This window comes from Echiichthys vipera (genome assembly GCF_963691815.1).
Source record: "Echiichthys vipera genome assembly, chromosome: 2".
In the NCBI taxonomy this organism is placed as follows: domain Eukaryota; kingdom Metazoa; phylum Chordata; class Actinopteri; order Perciformes; family Trachinidae; genus Echiichthys; species Echiichthys vipera.
The window spans coordinates 4,400,826-4,416,904 of NC_139827.1; the positions used below are offsets into that span (position 1 = coordinate 4,400,826).

Consider the following 16,079-nt stretch of genomic DNA (forward strand, 5'->3'; position numbering starts at 1 on the left):
AAGAATATAATGTGACTGTGTGCATGTTATTTCAGTCTGTCTTCAGTCTACATAATAATTTCAACATGTGGCAGGAAACTTAGATAAAGAAGAAGAATTCCTTTATTTGTCCCGCAATGGGGAAATTCAATTTTCACTATTATTTTTTTCATGTTACACACACACACACACACACACACACACACACACACACACACACACACACACACACACACACACACACACACACACACACACACACACACACACACACACACACACACACACACACACATGCACAAACAGGACCTATATACATGCAATTAATGGAGAGATGTTAGAGCGAGGGGGCTGCCAGTGACCAGCGCCCTGAGCAGTTGGGGGTTCGGTGCCTTGTTCAGTAGCACTTCGGCAGTGCCCAGGAGATGAACTGGCACCTCTCCAGCCACCAGTCGAAGCTCCATTCATGGTCCACACAGGGACTCGAATGTGGCTTTTTGAAAGTGGTTGTGACTCATGTGCACCTTCTCCTGCTTGGTCACACTGACCTCCTGTGGCAGATCACAGGAAGTGACTCTACACGCTTCAGGCTCAGATATTCATTAATACCTCAGCCTGATGATTTAATAACACACTCAGATTATCTAATACATGTTTGTGTAAAGCTCAGTTCAGAGGAGAGAGAAGGAACTGGATTATTGCATGTGTCACAACATATTTACGTATGTACTCTCATTTACAATCTGCACATTTTTGGGAAGTCTGTTTATTGTTACCTATCTTTGACCTTAATGGTTATCTATGTCTTGAAAATTGTGTGTGTGTGTGTGTGTGTGTGTGTGTGTGTGTGTGTGTGTGTGTGTGTGTGTGTGTACCATTGAGAGAAACAAACCATTTGTATTATCTTTTTGATATGTAACACAAAAAATTACAAAAAATTACATAAATTAAAAAATGAACAAATAAAAACAAAATTGAGCAAATAAATAAATGAATTAGTTTTTTGTTTATTTATTATTATTTCTTATTTGTTCATTTTTTATTTATGTACCTTGACGTTATCTGGCTGCTGCAATTTCCCCATGTAATTATTTTAATACAAAGTTGTTAAAAGATACAAAGAAATATTAAATGTATACTAAATAAATAAAACCTGATTCCTCAAGATACTTAGATATTTAGAAATATCATTAAATGTAAAAATCTTGAAAACTGTTCTTTGAACGTGGTGTAACATTGAGAGCAACCAACCATTTGCATGAAATGTATTTATTTACTTTTTATGTATTTATTCATTTATTATTATTATTATTTCCGGTTTTTATTTTTTTATTTACGTAACGTGACGTAACCTGGCCGCTACAATTTTCCCTTGTATTTATTTTAAATACAAAGTTGTCAAAAAATACAAAAATTAAATAAAATAAATAATTAAATAAAACCAGAACCTTCTAGATACTTATATATTTAGATATATCAATAAATGTCAAAATCTTAAAAACTGTTCTATGAACTTGGTGTAACATAGAGAGCAACCAAACATTTTTTATGAAATGTATTTATTTACTTTTTATGTATCTATTCATATATTATTATTATTATTATTATTATTATTATTATTATTATTTACGGTTTTTATTTTTTTATTTATGTAACGTGACGTAACCTGGCTGCTACAATTTTCCCTTGTATTTATTTTAAACACAAAGTTGTTAAAAAATACAAAAATTAAATAAAATAAATGAATAAATAAAACCAGAACCATCTAGATACTTATATATTTATATATATCTATAACGGTTCTGAATAACAACAACACTGCTCTCTCATTGGCTGTCTCAGGTCCACCTCGCTGTTACGCGCCTTCCTATTGGCTGCCTGATTGACACCTCTATTGCTGTCTGTCCTGAACCGGCGAAGTGAAGGTGAACCCTGGCCCCGTCTCTCTCTCTCTCTTCACCCGTCACTGGAAGCACCCTCTCCCCCTCCGTCTCCTCTTCGTGCACCGGGATCACCTCCGAGAGCCATGTCCATATTCAGCGATGTCCCGCAGGCTCCTCCGGTGGCGGTCTTCAAACTGTCGGCTGATTTCAGGGAGGACGGCCACGCACAGAAGGTGAATCTGGGAGTTGGAGGTGAGAGATGCTAATGCTAAATTAGCTAGCTGGTACTGAGTTAGCCTCAACAAACTGTGCTTCCAACGGCTGTGCTTGTTAGCCTCGGTTAGCCTGTTAGCTCTGAGTGCCCCCTTGTTATGCTATCAAACTAATAGCGGTTGTTTTGATTTGACCTTCGCTACATGCTAGCAGTGAAGCTAACGAGCTGGAGCACATAATTAGCTTCACGTTGACAGCTGTCAGCTCCACATAAATGCTAACGCTGCCACAGGAAATGATGACACGGAGAGAAATGACAGCAGAACCTCGCCTTGTGACTTTCACCGTTTAACCCATAAAGGCACCTTTTCCCACCGTATCAGCGGTGTCCTTGAACGCACCATTCTCCTCCTAAAATCATCTGTTATCAGTCTCACAGTGGGGACAGTTTCACATTTTCAGGGTTATTTATTATATTTAACCAGGACAAAAGACTCATTGACATTACAAGAGGGCAAGAGCGTAGTCTCACACACACACACACACACACACACACACACACACACACACACACACACACACACACACACACACACACACAAACAAACACAGGTCAGTTACCAAAATACAAGCCTCGGGCAAAACATCTACAGCCAAAACATCTACAGCCAAATGTTTCTGCCTCCAGGTCGTTCATTTTCCCCTTAAAAGTGCTCAGTGAGACCAACTCATCTTGTTTTAAAGTGTCTGTAAACTGTTCCAGGCTGAGGGAGCTTTCTTTCCCAGTTCAGTTGAGACTTTTTTTGGGACAGGGAGCAGGAACAGGTCCCCAGACCGAAGACCGTAAGTCCCAACATTGTTTGGGTTAATGTAGAACGAAAGGTCAGGAGGAAGTAAATCTATCACAACAGCAGCAGCCAAAGATGATAGTGCAAAAGCGTCAATAACAGATGCATAGTAACATAATAATAATAAAAGTGTATGTGCACAGTTAAAAACAAATTAAGAGTTATATTTATATAAGCAGTCATGGTCTGATATCCATCCATCATCTCCAACGGTGTCGCTTGAGGCTGGAGCCGATCCCAGCTAACATCGGGCGTGAGGCGTGGTACACCCTGGACAGGACGTCAGTCTATCACAGGACACATAGAGACGAACAGAGACAGACAACCATTCACACCTACGGGCAATTTTAGAGCCATCAACACGTGCATGTCTTTTTAAAAAGTCTATGGACACAGGCCTTCATACGTTTATTGGATTCTACCTTTACCGCAGGGTAATAGTCTCAGCTGGGTCTGTCTGACGTTCCTGTCTGTTATAGTGAAGGTTGTCGTTGCCACCGTACTCTACGGGGGAATTGTTGGGTCTCTGTAAATCATAAATAAGTCATAGAGTGTGGTGAGAACAAAAGTGTCCTGAGATCACTTTTGTTATGATTTAGCACTATAAATTGAATTGAATTGAATTGAATTGAATTGACAAGATAAATGATATTTATCATCTCATTTAGCTAACTTCAAAGCAGCTACATTTAGGATCTCATCTGGCTACTCCTGCTTGTTTTGAAGCTGTCAGGTCCTCGTGCGTTATGGATGAGATGACGCCTTTGCAGTAGGGATCAACCGATATGGATTTTTTTAGGTTCGATGTCGATGTCTATTTTTTTTTCATCAGCCGTAGCCGATGACCGATACAGACTGCCGATTTTCTTGAGCTGATATTTGGAGCCGATCCTACTTTTGCTCCCTCAATTTACATCATAAAAATGACACAATGATAAAAACAAATGTTCAGAGTCTCAATTTCCCAAAAAAGAACATTTATTGAACTTAAAAAAGGCGTCTCCAGCAACACGGAGCTGCCCGTGGACGCCTGTCTGTAAATAATACTGGGGAAAAACTATCAGCGAACACAGCAGCCCCATAATATCGTCCGGCCGATGTATCTGTCTCTCACTGCTTTGCAGCATAACTGACAAACAACTATAAGTATTGTTGTGGCACAGTCCTGATGAGCTCTCTCTGTTAGTTTATTTCCATTTCTCCAGCCTCCTTACTGTAAAACTATCAACTGAAAGATGTAAAGATGAATGGATTTAGTTGTCAACTGTTAAATTAATCGCTAGCTATTTGGATAATTGATTAATTGTATGCCTACTTCTTTAATGTGGATATTTTCTGATTTCTTTACTTCTCTGTGACAGTGAACTGAATGTTTTTGAGTTGTGGACAAAACAATCAGAATCATCTTTAATGGTAAACTGTGCACACACACAAGAACTACAGACATTTGAGGATTTGAGACCAAACAAATAATCTGTTAATCGAGAAAATAAATGATCTCTGTAGATTTAAACAATAAGTAACAACACGTCGATTCTTGTTTCATTGAAACCTGACAGTGTAAGACTGTGACTGTGATTTTATCATTTATATAAAGCAACTTACTTTTTGATAATTTTGCATTTGACTGCATCCGTTTGTATGTAACCTGAGCAGTCGGGCTCCTGCATCTTCACACAGAGGGCAACAACTATTATTGGTGTTGACTTTTAAATGTCATGTCATGTGTAGTTGTGTGTGCATTAATGTCCACTAAACAAAAAGAACCAAAGTGACAGTTCTTTGTTTATCACTTCATTCATCTCTTAACAGATGACTGACTTTAGAAAACTTTGTAACTTTATAGAAAGTGAAGCAAGCAAGTTCAAGAGACAATGTGTCGGCTGCATCTCAACATTACAATAACAATCCCAGAGGACATTTAGTACCTTTTAATGATATTAATCTTATATTACTTAACATTTAAACCCTGCAAACATCTTGTAACCAGTGCTCTAGTGACGTAACTACCTTACTCATAGGTTCATGTAAGTTTACCTTGTCGTATCATGCAACATGGACCCAGTCCTGAGCTGCACCTCGTTGCCAAAACATTATGCAACAAACGAGTTTGCCGTGGAAATAATGAGCACCGGAGAACGCTTCACCCATGTAATGCATCCTCTGGCCTTAATGGGACACATGAGCAGCAGTACAGACATGTATGAAACTGAAAAGAGATGAATGGATCAGTTAATAAGCAGAGGTTACTGCTGTCTCTTACGCCCAATTTGTACTGACTTATCTTTTGTGGGGACAGGAAGCAGCTCAAGAGCCTTGAGTCATGGACTTTTGCAGTGTTTTTGACCCTGAATGTGGGATTACGATCCACTGATCCACTGATCCAACGCACGACCAACAACCCATGTGTGTTTGACCTTGTACAGTGTGTCTACAGCTGCGGTGAAGGCCTGATATTTGATACAGCTCTGCACAGACCCCCATAAAGAGAGGACGAGTTCTTAAGGAGTCAAATATGTGCAACACACGCGCACGCACACACACATGCACGATTGCAGTAGTTTCTTCTGGCTATTAATGGTGACCTTCAGAGTGCATGTGACACTACATTGAATCAAATAGTACTGTTTTCTCTTACGCACACTCGCTCTTCTTCGTCTCTCTTCAGCTTTTATCCTGTCAGGCTGCAAGGTCATTGCTAGTGTTACATTTAAGATTCATTCCCTGGAATAAAATAGGTTGAAATACAGCAGTGCCTCGAGAAATGGTTGAGTGTGGGTGGTAGATCTGATCATATACGCTGTGAAAGAATGATATTTTTGCCTACAAATAGAGAAGAATAAACTAAAAGCAAAGAAAATATAAACTAATAGAAGAAACGTACTATATCTGACATATGTGAAGCAAAGAAAATACATATATAGGGTGACATATCGTTTTTACCAGTGAAAAGGTGTGGGTTTTACACGTAACACATCAGGGATTTATGGATGCATTGAATATTTTATGTATTTATGCCAAAATGTTGCAGAAAGCCTCTGTTTTTGGAATTAAAATCCAGCTGTGCCTAACCGTCTGTACTCCTCCTGTCACCAGTGTAGGAACTAGAAGGGTTTGTTGTGGCTCGCTGATAAAAGTGTCACGTCACCCTTTGTGTCCCCTTCCAGCTTATCGTACGGATGAGTGCCAGCCTTGGGTGCTGCCGGTGGTGAAGAAGGTGGAGAAGCTGATTGTGGAGGACAGCAGCCTAAACCACGAGTACCTGCCCATCCTCGGCCTGCCCGAGTTCCGCTCCGCCTCCTCCAAGGTCGCCCTCGGAGACGACAGCGCCGCCATCAAGGACAACAGGGTGAGAACACAAACTGTTTGATTCAGATGAAGCTGTTGACACGAGTCTGTGTGTTTACGGTGTTCAGTGGATGATTTACAGCAGTGGCACTTATAAATGAACCTGCCAGTTAACACCAATATGTATCATCTCCATAGCAACGACTCTCTGCACTTCCTCTGTAGCTTCTGACTTTTCAGGCTTTTTCGTAGCTGGATATAATTAACATCTTAAAAATGAATGAGGTGATAGTGACAGTGAGGTACTTGCTACAGCTGCATGTCTAGCAGTTCTTCTTGAGCTTGAACAGCGAAAATAACATTTTATTTCTCTGATAAAATGCTTTGTTCTCAATTTTGCGTCGCTCCCTCACCTCATTTATTCTCTAGCTCGCTTAAGTCTCTCTTTCTTTCTCGCGCTCGTTGAGCCTCCGTCCGAAACTCTCTTCCCATTTCTACAACCAGCCACTGGCAACCTGACGAGCAGGATTGCAGCGTCGGGTCGAGATGAGACGGGCCAGTTCACACCGCTGCAACGTTTCCCTGTAACGTTCTAAAGCGGCTTCGTCTCGTTGCGACTCTTTGGCCTGAGCGGGGCTCAAAGGAGCAGATGAAGTGTGTACCTAGTGTGGCATGTTCTGGAGTTTAGCCTAGCTTAGCTCAAAGATGAAATTAATCTTGAGGCTTTTTTCATCTGACTCCAGATCAAAGGAGTAGCAAGCAACGTTTTCTTTTCACAGTACACGTTTGAGGAATGTTCTTACCGATGTACGAGTAGTTGATAAAGTTGTTGCTTTGCTCGATGTCTGTCGTAAACTAAAGAGCACCTTCAGCAACAGACTCATCAAGCCCTGTTGTACGAAGGAGCGATACAGGAAATCATTTGTGCGGTGCCTTCAGACTGTAATTCATCTTCCTCTGCCAGGATACAGACACTAAACCCGTCTCATAAATCCATTGCCGGACTGCTTTTAACTGGACTTTATCTCTTACATTACCAGCTTTTATTACCCTTGTGTTTAATTATTTATTGTTCTTTGAGCACTGGTGCATTTTAATTCTCATTAACCTTCAGCACTCGATGCCTTTTTAATGCACCTTTTCTTACTGCATTTGTGTTTGATTGTATTTTAATGTACCTACTGTTATTGTATTTTAATGTTTTTATTGTATGTTATTGTATCAAACTGCTATGATGATTTCATTTCCCTCTGGGGGTTAATAAAGTCATAACTATCTATCTGTGCTGTACATGTACTTGGAAAGTTTCGGCTGTAGGTGCCTTGGATTCAATACGTAGATCTAGGATTTAATTTAACAGATATTTGTAATCTTATTGTTTTTTTGGATCAGATTTCTTTTGTTCTTCTCACATTTCATCCTGCTGTCTTCCTCTCTCAGGTGGGAGGGGTCCAGGCCCTGGGTGGGACCGGTGCGTTGAGGATCGGGGCAGAGTTCCTGCGACGGTGGTACAACGGCGTCAATAACACAGCCACACCCGTCTACGTCTCAGCGCCCACCTGGGGTTAGTAGACCGCCTTAAAGCAAGAATATGTTGAGTTAATACAGAAACACCGATTTCCCTTAAACTTCTTTGAACTTTTTGCTGCCCTGAAACACTTTACTGCTATGTTCTCCTGTTGTTTTTTAATTTTTTAAAAATCTAATCATGTCCTGCGCTCTCTTCTTCCTCCCAGAGAATCACAACTCTGTGTTCGCTGACGCTGGCTTCAAAGACATCCGGCCCTACCACTACTGGGATGCTGCTAAGAGGGGACTGGACCTCGCTGGGCTCCTGGATGACCTGGAGGTGAGGAGGGACGACTGTGGCGAGTGAAGAGCTGCTACATGATGAAAAAACATCAATATGTAATATTTAGTCATCCCCAGTTTATAAGATATTAGGTAACGGGTCATTTCTTTCTGTAATATCAAATAAAACCAGAATGTTTGACTAAAATGAGGAGCTTCTGATGGATTCCAAGGAGGGAAAAGCCACTGTTAAGTGAAATACATACAGCAGCTCTTGTAGATTGAGCTGTTTGACCATATTTGTGATTTATCTAAGAAGAAAAAGGTTAATTATGGGATGTGACAGATTCTTAAGATGAGTCAGTGTGACAAGACTGTGACGTACAGCGCACTCACGCTGTACGCCCGTACCGTGCCCCGGGCTTTAGGGTACTTGTCCCCCCTCCAGGCCCATTAGTACTCACACTACCTGGGCCTCGGTGAATGCTTCTTGCTGTCCATGCGTCATCACGCTGTAACACGTCACACGCATTGATGATGTCATCGCGATGCGACGCTTTGTTAACAATCTTTCCATAGACCTCAGAGTTTTTGTGCGTCTTGTCGACTGTTTTTGAATATCGAACAAATCTGCAGTAAACACTCCACCTCCACATCACACCAACGTGAACCTTTTGCCGCCATTGTTTTAAATGTCTGCGCATGGTCCCTCCTTCTTTTTTCTATGTCCCAACAGGCGCACAGGAAATGACCTCAGAGCCGCCGTAGGCCTCGTGCTCGTACACGTGCGCACGCTCGTACATGTGCGCATGCTCGTGCTCGTACATGTGCAAACATGCTTTACAAAAGCCCACCTCTCCCAAACGGTCCGCGGCCGGCAACCGTACCGCTCCTAGGCGCGGTGCGGTTGCACTTACACTGGTCAAACGAACTAGACTTTACCCGTAAAACCTGTTTGGGCACGGTACGGATGGACAGTGTAAGTGCGCCCTGAAATGATCTGTTCTCACTTGATCCTCTGACTTTTGTTCCTATTCAGTGATGTATCGTAAGTAGAATTTTATCGTCAGCACATACAAACACTGATAATTTGATATTACACCTTAAACTACATGTCATTAATCACTTTAGGGCCAAAATCCACAACATGGTTTCCCTCCCTCCCTCCTGACTGTCATTCTCTGAGAGCAGCGTTCAAACCCTCAGCAAACATCAAACCCTGTTTAGAATCAGGATGTCAGTTTTGGTGTTTTATACGACGCTTCCTTTCTCAACAGAAAGCTCCAGAACACTCCATCTTCGTCCTCCACGCCTGTGCGCACAACCCCACCGGCACCGACCCGACCCAGGAGGAGTGGAAGATGATCGCAGAGATCATGAAGGTAAGAACGGGTGTTTGGGATCACACGCACGTTAATGGCAGAGGTGGAAAGAGTACTAGACTATTGTTCTCAAGTAATGGCAAAAGTACCCGATGTATCTGAGTAAAAGTACAAAGCAGGTCAGTAAAAATGTAAACGTTACATTTTAAAAAGTGAACAGTGTGGTTATGGTTATATATGATAGTGCTGTTTTAGCATACTGAACATATTTAGGATACAAAACTATCGTAAATTCCATTTCCAGGCTGCATTTTGCCGCCTACACATACAACTCTCATACAAAAACTCAGACATTCATTAATTCATTCATTCATCTTCAACTGCTTGTCCCTGTCGGGGTCGCGGGGGGCTGGAGCCGATCCACGCTGACATCGGACGTGAGGCTGGGTCCACCCTGGACAGGACGCCAGTCTATCACAGGACACATAGAGACGAACAGAGACAGACAACCATTCACACCTACGGGTGATTTAGAGCCATCAACACGTGCATGTCTTTTTAAAAAGTCTATGGACACTAGGCCTCCATACGTTTATTGGATTCTTACCTTTTTGAACCATTATTACCGTCATTTTTGCTCCAAGGTGTTTTTAGTTCAAATTGTATTCTTGGACCGATCTCTTATCTTGTATATCTTTTTATTTTTTTCTCTAGAGGAGGAACTTGTTTGTGTTCTTCGACTCGGCCTATCAGGGTTTCGCCTCTGGCAGCCTGGATAAAGACGCCTGGGCCATCCGCTTCTTTGTCTCCGAGGGCTTTGAGCTGTTTGTAGCTCAGTCCTTCTCCAAAAACTTTGGCCTTTACAGTGAGTACACGTGATCCACACACACACACACACACATGTATGTATGTACGATGGTTTAGGACAAGGACTACTGTTTATACATGCAGTGTTCATATTGTTACTAGAAACATGACTCCTGCCCATCACATGTCCTAAAGTGGCCCTTCTGTTCTCTGCCGCTGTTATCAGACGAGAGAGTTGGCAACCTGACCGTGGTCGCCCAGGACAACGAGAACTTGGGCCGCATCCTGTCCCAGATGGAGAAGATTGTCAGGACGACTTGGTCCAACCCCCCGTCTCAGGGAGCGCGCATCGTCAGCAAGACCCTCAACTGCCCTGAGCTCTTCGCTGAATGGTACGCTCCTGACCGTCACAGGGTCGCAGGTCACAGGGTCGCAGGTCACAGGGTCGCAGGTCACAGAGTCGCAGGTCCCAGAGTCGCAGGTCACAGGGTCACAGGGTCGCAGGTCCCAGGGTCGCAGGTCCCAGGGTCGCAGGTCCGAGAGTCGCAGGTCCCAGAGTCGCAGGTCCCAGAGTCGCAGGTCCCAGAGTCGCAGGTCCCTGAGTCGCAGGTCCCAGAGTCGCAGGTCCCAGAGTCGCAGGTCCCTGAGTCGCAGGTCCCTGAGTCGCAGGTCCCTGAGTCGCAGGTCCCTGAGTCGCAGGTCCCTGAGTCGCAGGTCCCAGAGTCGCAGGTCCCAGAGTCGCAGGTCACAGAGTCGCAGGTCACAGAGTCGCAGGTCTCAGAGTCGCAGGTCACTGAGCTGCTGGTGACGCTCTAGCACGAGCCAGTTAGCACTAGCTAGCTCACTTCTGCACCTTTTAGTTGGTGATTTAAACATAAATGGGAGCTGATAGGTACCTGAGACCTGATATTACGCGCTGTACTGTGAAGGCTCGCTCACATCACATGGTAGCTCATGTAGGTTAGATGACATTACAAAATAAGAGTTGTTTTGAGCCCTAAAATGTGAATGAATCACCGCTGGTAACTGGTAGCTTCTATCATGTATACAGCTTAGCGGTGCTTTCTTCACAACTCGTTTTAAACGGTTGAACAAAGTTTAATTGGTGCAGTCGCTAAAGTTGATGCACTTGCTGTTTGTTTTGGCTGCAAAGGTTTAAAGTTAGTGATTCAACTGTAACAGCTATGAGCGGTGGTTTTTAAATGTGTGTTGAGAGTTGGATAATGAAAGTGAAGCCGGGGTAAAACAGTGAATGGGAGCCCAACTGTAACTAAATACTGGCAGATGGTACTGATGGTTTAATTTTATTTTACAGTACAAAGTATGAAAAGAATATGCAATATACAAATATATGGTCCCAAAGATGTCTGTCATACGAGCGAGATCATTACCGGAAAAGTCCTGGAAAAAGATCTTGTGAAAAGAGTGGGAACGCTGCTGCACGTGTGTGTGAAAAGTCTACATGCTGCACCCCCCACTGACGCCCACATGAATCTTTTACAAGTTTCTTTTAAAATATTCAAGCACCTGTTTGCTAAATTTATCTCACCTTCAGCGCTCTTTTCTCCCCCTCCCTGCTCCTCTCTGTGTAGGAAGGCTAACGTGAAGACCATGGCAGACCGTGTCCTGCTGATGAGGGATCAGCTGAAAACCAAGCTGCAGGGTCTGGGCACCCCGGGGACCTGGGACCACATCACCCAGCAGATCGGCATGTTCAGCTTCACCGGCCTGAACCGTGAGTGGGAAAGCACACACGCACACACACATCACACCAGTGTTTCCTCTAGCATATGTTCCAGCTGCGGGGGAAACATGAGGGTTAAGGTGAACAGAAAGTTTGCTGATCTCAGAGACGTCTGCTCTCCCACTGGCAAAGTAGTCTCCTAGCGGTGGGGTGTGCGCCATATAAATGCATTTAACATAAACACAGCACACACATCAAGCTGTTATTATAGAAATACTGGAAATATGAGTGTTGCTTGGTAGAATAAAGACACCACCTTCTCTCTGTGTCAAGTCGGTTTTACTTTTAATGATTTTTTTTGAATATTTTACATTTAAAATTACATCCCTTGTAATTGTTGTTCATACAACAAATAAAGAACTTTATATAGAATATTGACATAAGACTCCTAAAGTCATGCAGTAACTGTTTACTTGACAGAAAGTCTGGTCTGAGAACAGGCGATCTACAAACTGGCCTTAAACAGTGAACCTTTCTTAGGGATATGTTTTTAAAATTTTGTCCATCATTTCTGTCAGTTTTCCTAAGAATGTACTGAACACTGACATTCATAAACCTTTCTAACTGAACATTTAGTCTAAACATTTCTAACTCTTTATTATGGCTGCCCCCAAATAGTCAACCAAGCTCTGGTCGACCAAAAAAAAATCAGTAGACCAATTTCATTGGTTGCGGGGAAAAAAAGAAACATTTGGAGCCGCTTTTTGTCAAAATTTAGTGAAAATCTATGTGACTGGCAGCTGACCTAAAAGGCCCGAGGACTTTTAATTTGAAGGGCCAGATACAGGACTTCATGACACCCACTCACTGTCATTTGTTTTGAAAGGTCTCTCTTCCACTACGATGCAAATGAACGGGTAGTTTCTTACACAGACGCTGATGATCAGCAGGCTTTTAAAAAAAAGGGATTCATATTTTGATATGCATCCACATCTGTTAATCATGCATAAAGTAGTCCCAGACACTGGGAGGAAAGTAAGACGGTGAGAATAACTGGGGGTGAGTAGACTTCACACGCCCGAGACCCTTAAAACTATGATTTACTTATATAACAGTTAAGTAAGCAGTGATAATCACTGTTGTGCTGTTTAGGACAAATAAACAGGAAAGGTGAGCACAGTAAATGATTCCATGTGCAGCACTTTTTGAATGATACGGCGAGTCTCTAGGGAGTTGTGATTTATTGTGGCAGGGTATGAGTTGCATACAAAAAAAAAAATCACTTCTGTGTCCCCCCCCAACCCTGACATTGGATCTGCAACCCTGAGTTTGACTGCTTGTGTTTCTTTCCCTTTTCTGGTTTCTTTTCCTCTTTAAGATCTCAGTATTTAACTTAAGGAGTACATTACTCTTATTCTCAATAGAACTGATGCCCAACACTTTGAACAGAAAACCCACCTTGAGTGTGCAAGTTTGACAGAAACGAATCAAACTCAGGGTCTCTTTCAGCTCTTTCCTCTGTTAGCTAAAATTGTAAAATGTTCCCAGTTTAGGATTCATAAAGTCCCATCTTGTCCTTGTTAATAATTCCATAAAACTCTAGTAAGTGAATCCTAGCGTGTAAGAGAAGCGTGCAGCCTCCTCACTCTGGGTGACCGTCACTGTCTTTGTAAATGTGTCTTTGCAGCCAAACAGGTGGAGTACATGATCAAAGAGAAGCACGTGTACCTGATGGCCAGCGGTCGCATCAACATGTGCGGCCTGACAACCAAGAACATCGACTATGTCGCTCAGTCCATCCACGATGCCGTCACCAAGGTCCAGTAGAGGGTCGCCTTTTTTCTGTCCGCCCACTTCCTGCCTCCCGTGCGCCAACAGGAAGCACCGTCATGTCTGTGCCCTTATACCCCCCTGCCCGCCTGCCCGCCCGCCCCGCTCATCCTCCCCTCTGATTGGTTAAACTGCAGCAGGGAATTTTTGCAGTCGAACGGGAGGATGAGATGATTTTAATGTTCTCACATGAAGGTATGAAACCTTTCGGGAGGTGCAATGATTTCAGGGAGACACTTGAACACACACATACTTAGCAGAGCTCCATACCCGAATGTGTAGAAGTTACAAAGTCACTTGAATTTTATTTGCTTCCTCCGTCATTTCTCGCACTTCAAGGGATGAGATACGATGTGTCTTAATCGAACAAAACGCCGCGTTACTGTAAATAGATGTAATCGCTGTTAGAGGTCCTACTATATCCTGCAGAAGCACTGAAGCACACCCGCCTACTTTACTTCTGCTCTGAGCGCGAAACGAATCAGGAAAGAAAATCCGGATTCCTTTTTCTTTTGCAGCTCTCAGAACTTATCATGTGTATATTTGATGATTAAATCATCACGTCGAAGCCTAAAAGAAGGGCGGTTAGAGTACAACGGTTATCGGGCGCGTTCCATTCACTGAAAGGTAAATGCATGTGCCTCTTGTCGTAGGTTTTTGCCTTGTCGCACCCGCGCAGCTACAATAAACGATCATACTGTTAGTGACTTTGTGCCATCAGTGAACAAAAATCACCGCTCCTCTCTCTCTCTCTGGTGTTGTTTTTTTCGTTCCACCCCGCAGTGCCCTTATTGTGATCCAGAAAGCCTCGGAGCCTGCCTGACACCCATTAGCCACATATCCAAACTCCCGTTACGTGGTGTTGTTTGTAATGTCACACATCAGTGCGTGTGCTCTTACTGAAATAAATTATAAACCACAGGAACCAAGTCTTTGCTTTCTGCTTGTTTGTTTTTTTCCCCTAGTCTGTGCGGTGTCTAAAATCTCTACGTGTGTAAAGACGAGAGTCAAATAAGTGGTTGTATGATTCATCACTGACATGGAACAGACTGATCGCTTCACACACTTGGCAACGAACCTGGCAGCCCGACTGCTGGAGTTATTTTTAGTTGTTGAGACTCTGATCTTCAGACACCAGATGGCGGTGTTCTGCTCATTCTCCATGTTCAACCTTTAATATGTCCGCAGCATTTTAAAGCTGGTCACAGATATCAACTCCAGCTGTCAGATAAAAGTAATGAAGTAGATGTTAACAGTAAAATACAAAGGAAATACTCGCGTATACAAGTTCAGTCCTGGAGTAAATGTTGTTAGTTACGTCCCACTGCTGTTACCTGCACAGATAATGTGTGTTTGTAGAATCAGTTCAGTGTTCACTTTGGTGTTTTCAGGGGATTTGTTGACAGTCAGACGAAAATAACTATCACCAGACTTATTTTTATAAACTGTTAAATGTTTCTATTTTTAAGTATTTCAGGTATCACTATTGATCATAGAGCTGCAAACAATACACACTTCTACTAAGCAGCAATAAGAGAATATACTGATTGATGAAAACATTCTGATAACCGAAGATCAAAGTAAAAATACATCTGAACAAATCAAAACTAAATTCCCTGCAGCAGAATCAGGTACTCTCTGTCTTTGACCTCAAAGGAGGACGCTGATTGGCTGTGTTCAGGCGCTCCAATGCAGCAAAAGTGACTCAGCAGGTTTGATGTATTGCACCCAGGAGGGATGCTTCTCTCCCCCTCCCCCCCCCCCCCCCCTCCGCCCGTTACGTACATAAGCCAATGAGCTGCGTTAGAAAGCATCCCTCCTCCTTTTTCATCCTCTCCAGGCTGCGATGGATCCGTTTGGGTGTAAGCCAGTGATGCCGGGATGACAGCGATAATTATTGCCAGTATTTAGGACCGCTAGAAAAAACAAACATCCAAACTGTTTCACAAGGAACTTCTTCTCTTTGAAAGATGGAAAACTCACAAAAAACGATGCAGAAAATATTTAAAACCTCCAATGAAACGAGCGATACAGCAGTTTACTTCAGGCAGGGACCTAAAGTCTATGGATTATTCTGACTGGATTCTAATTAAAAGACCAATACCAGCTTCCATACTGGTCACACCTGAGTCGTCAGACCACTATCTGCTTCTCTCCCATCCTTCCTGCACCCCCCCCCCCCTCTCCTCCTCCTCCTCCTCCTCCTCTGTACTGCAGTGCCACAAATCCTGATCCTGCAAACTCAGTCAGATGGAGCCACACCCGTCCGTCCGTCCGTCCCGTCCCCCTTAACACCACACAGACAAACACAAAAAGTCCAGAGCACGCTGCATCTTCAGGCACGCAGTCAGAACACGATGCACAGATAGAGGGGGGAGAGAAGTGAAGGATTCTGGGTTGCAAGAAGTCAGCGTGCAGAGGTCTCGCTGCAATA

General features: G+C 43.1%; 1 protein-coding gene across 1 annotated transcript; it reads left to right on the forward strand.

Annotated features, from left to right (window-relative positions):
• Positions 1-1,888: 1,888 nt before the first annotated feature.
• LOC310958665 (aspartate aminotransferase, cytoplasmic-like) lies at positions 1,889-14,574 on the forward strand. The gene is made up of 9 exons (XM_083929703.1): positions 1,889-2,114; positions 6,091-6,272; positions 7,652-7,775; positions 7,948-8,060; positions 9,280-9,384; positions 10,039-10,189; positions 10,358-10,523; positions 11,724-11,866; positions 13,503-14,574. The coding sequence occupies exons 1-9, from the start codon at positions 2,006-2,008 to the stop codon at positions 13,640-13,642; spliced, it is 1,233 nt and encodes a 410-aa protein (XP_083785829.1). The 5' UTR covers positions 1,889-2,005; the 3' UTR covers positions 13,643-14,574.
• Positions 14,575-16,079: the final 1,505 nt, after the last annotated feature.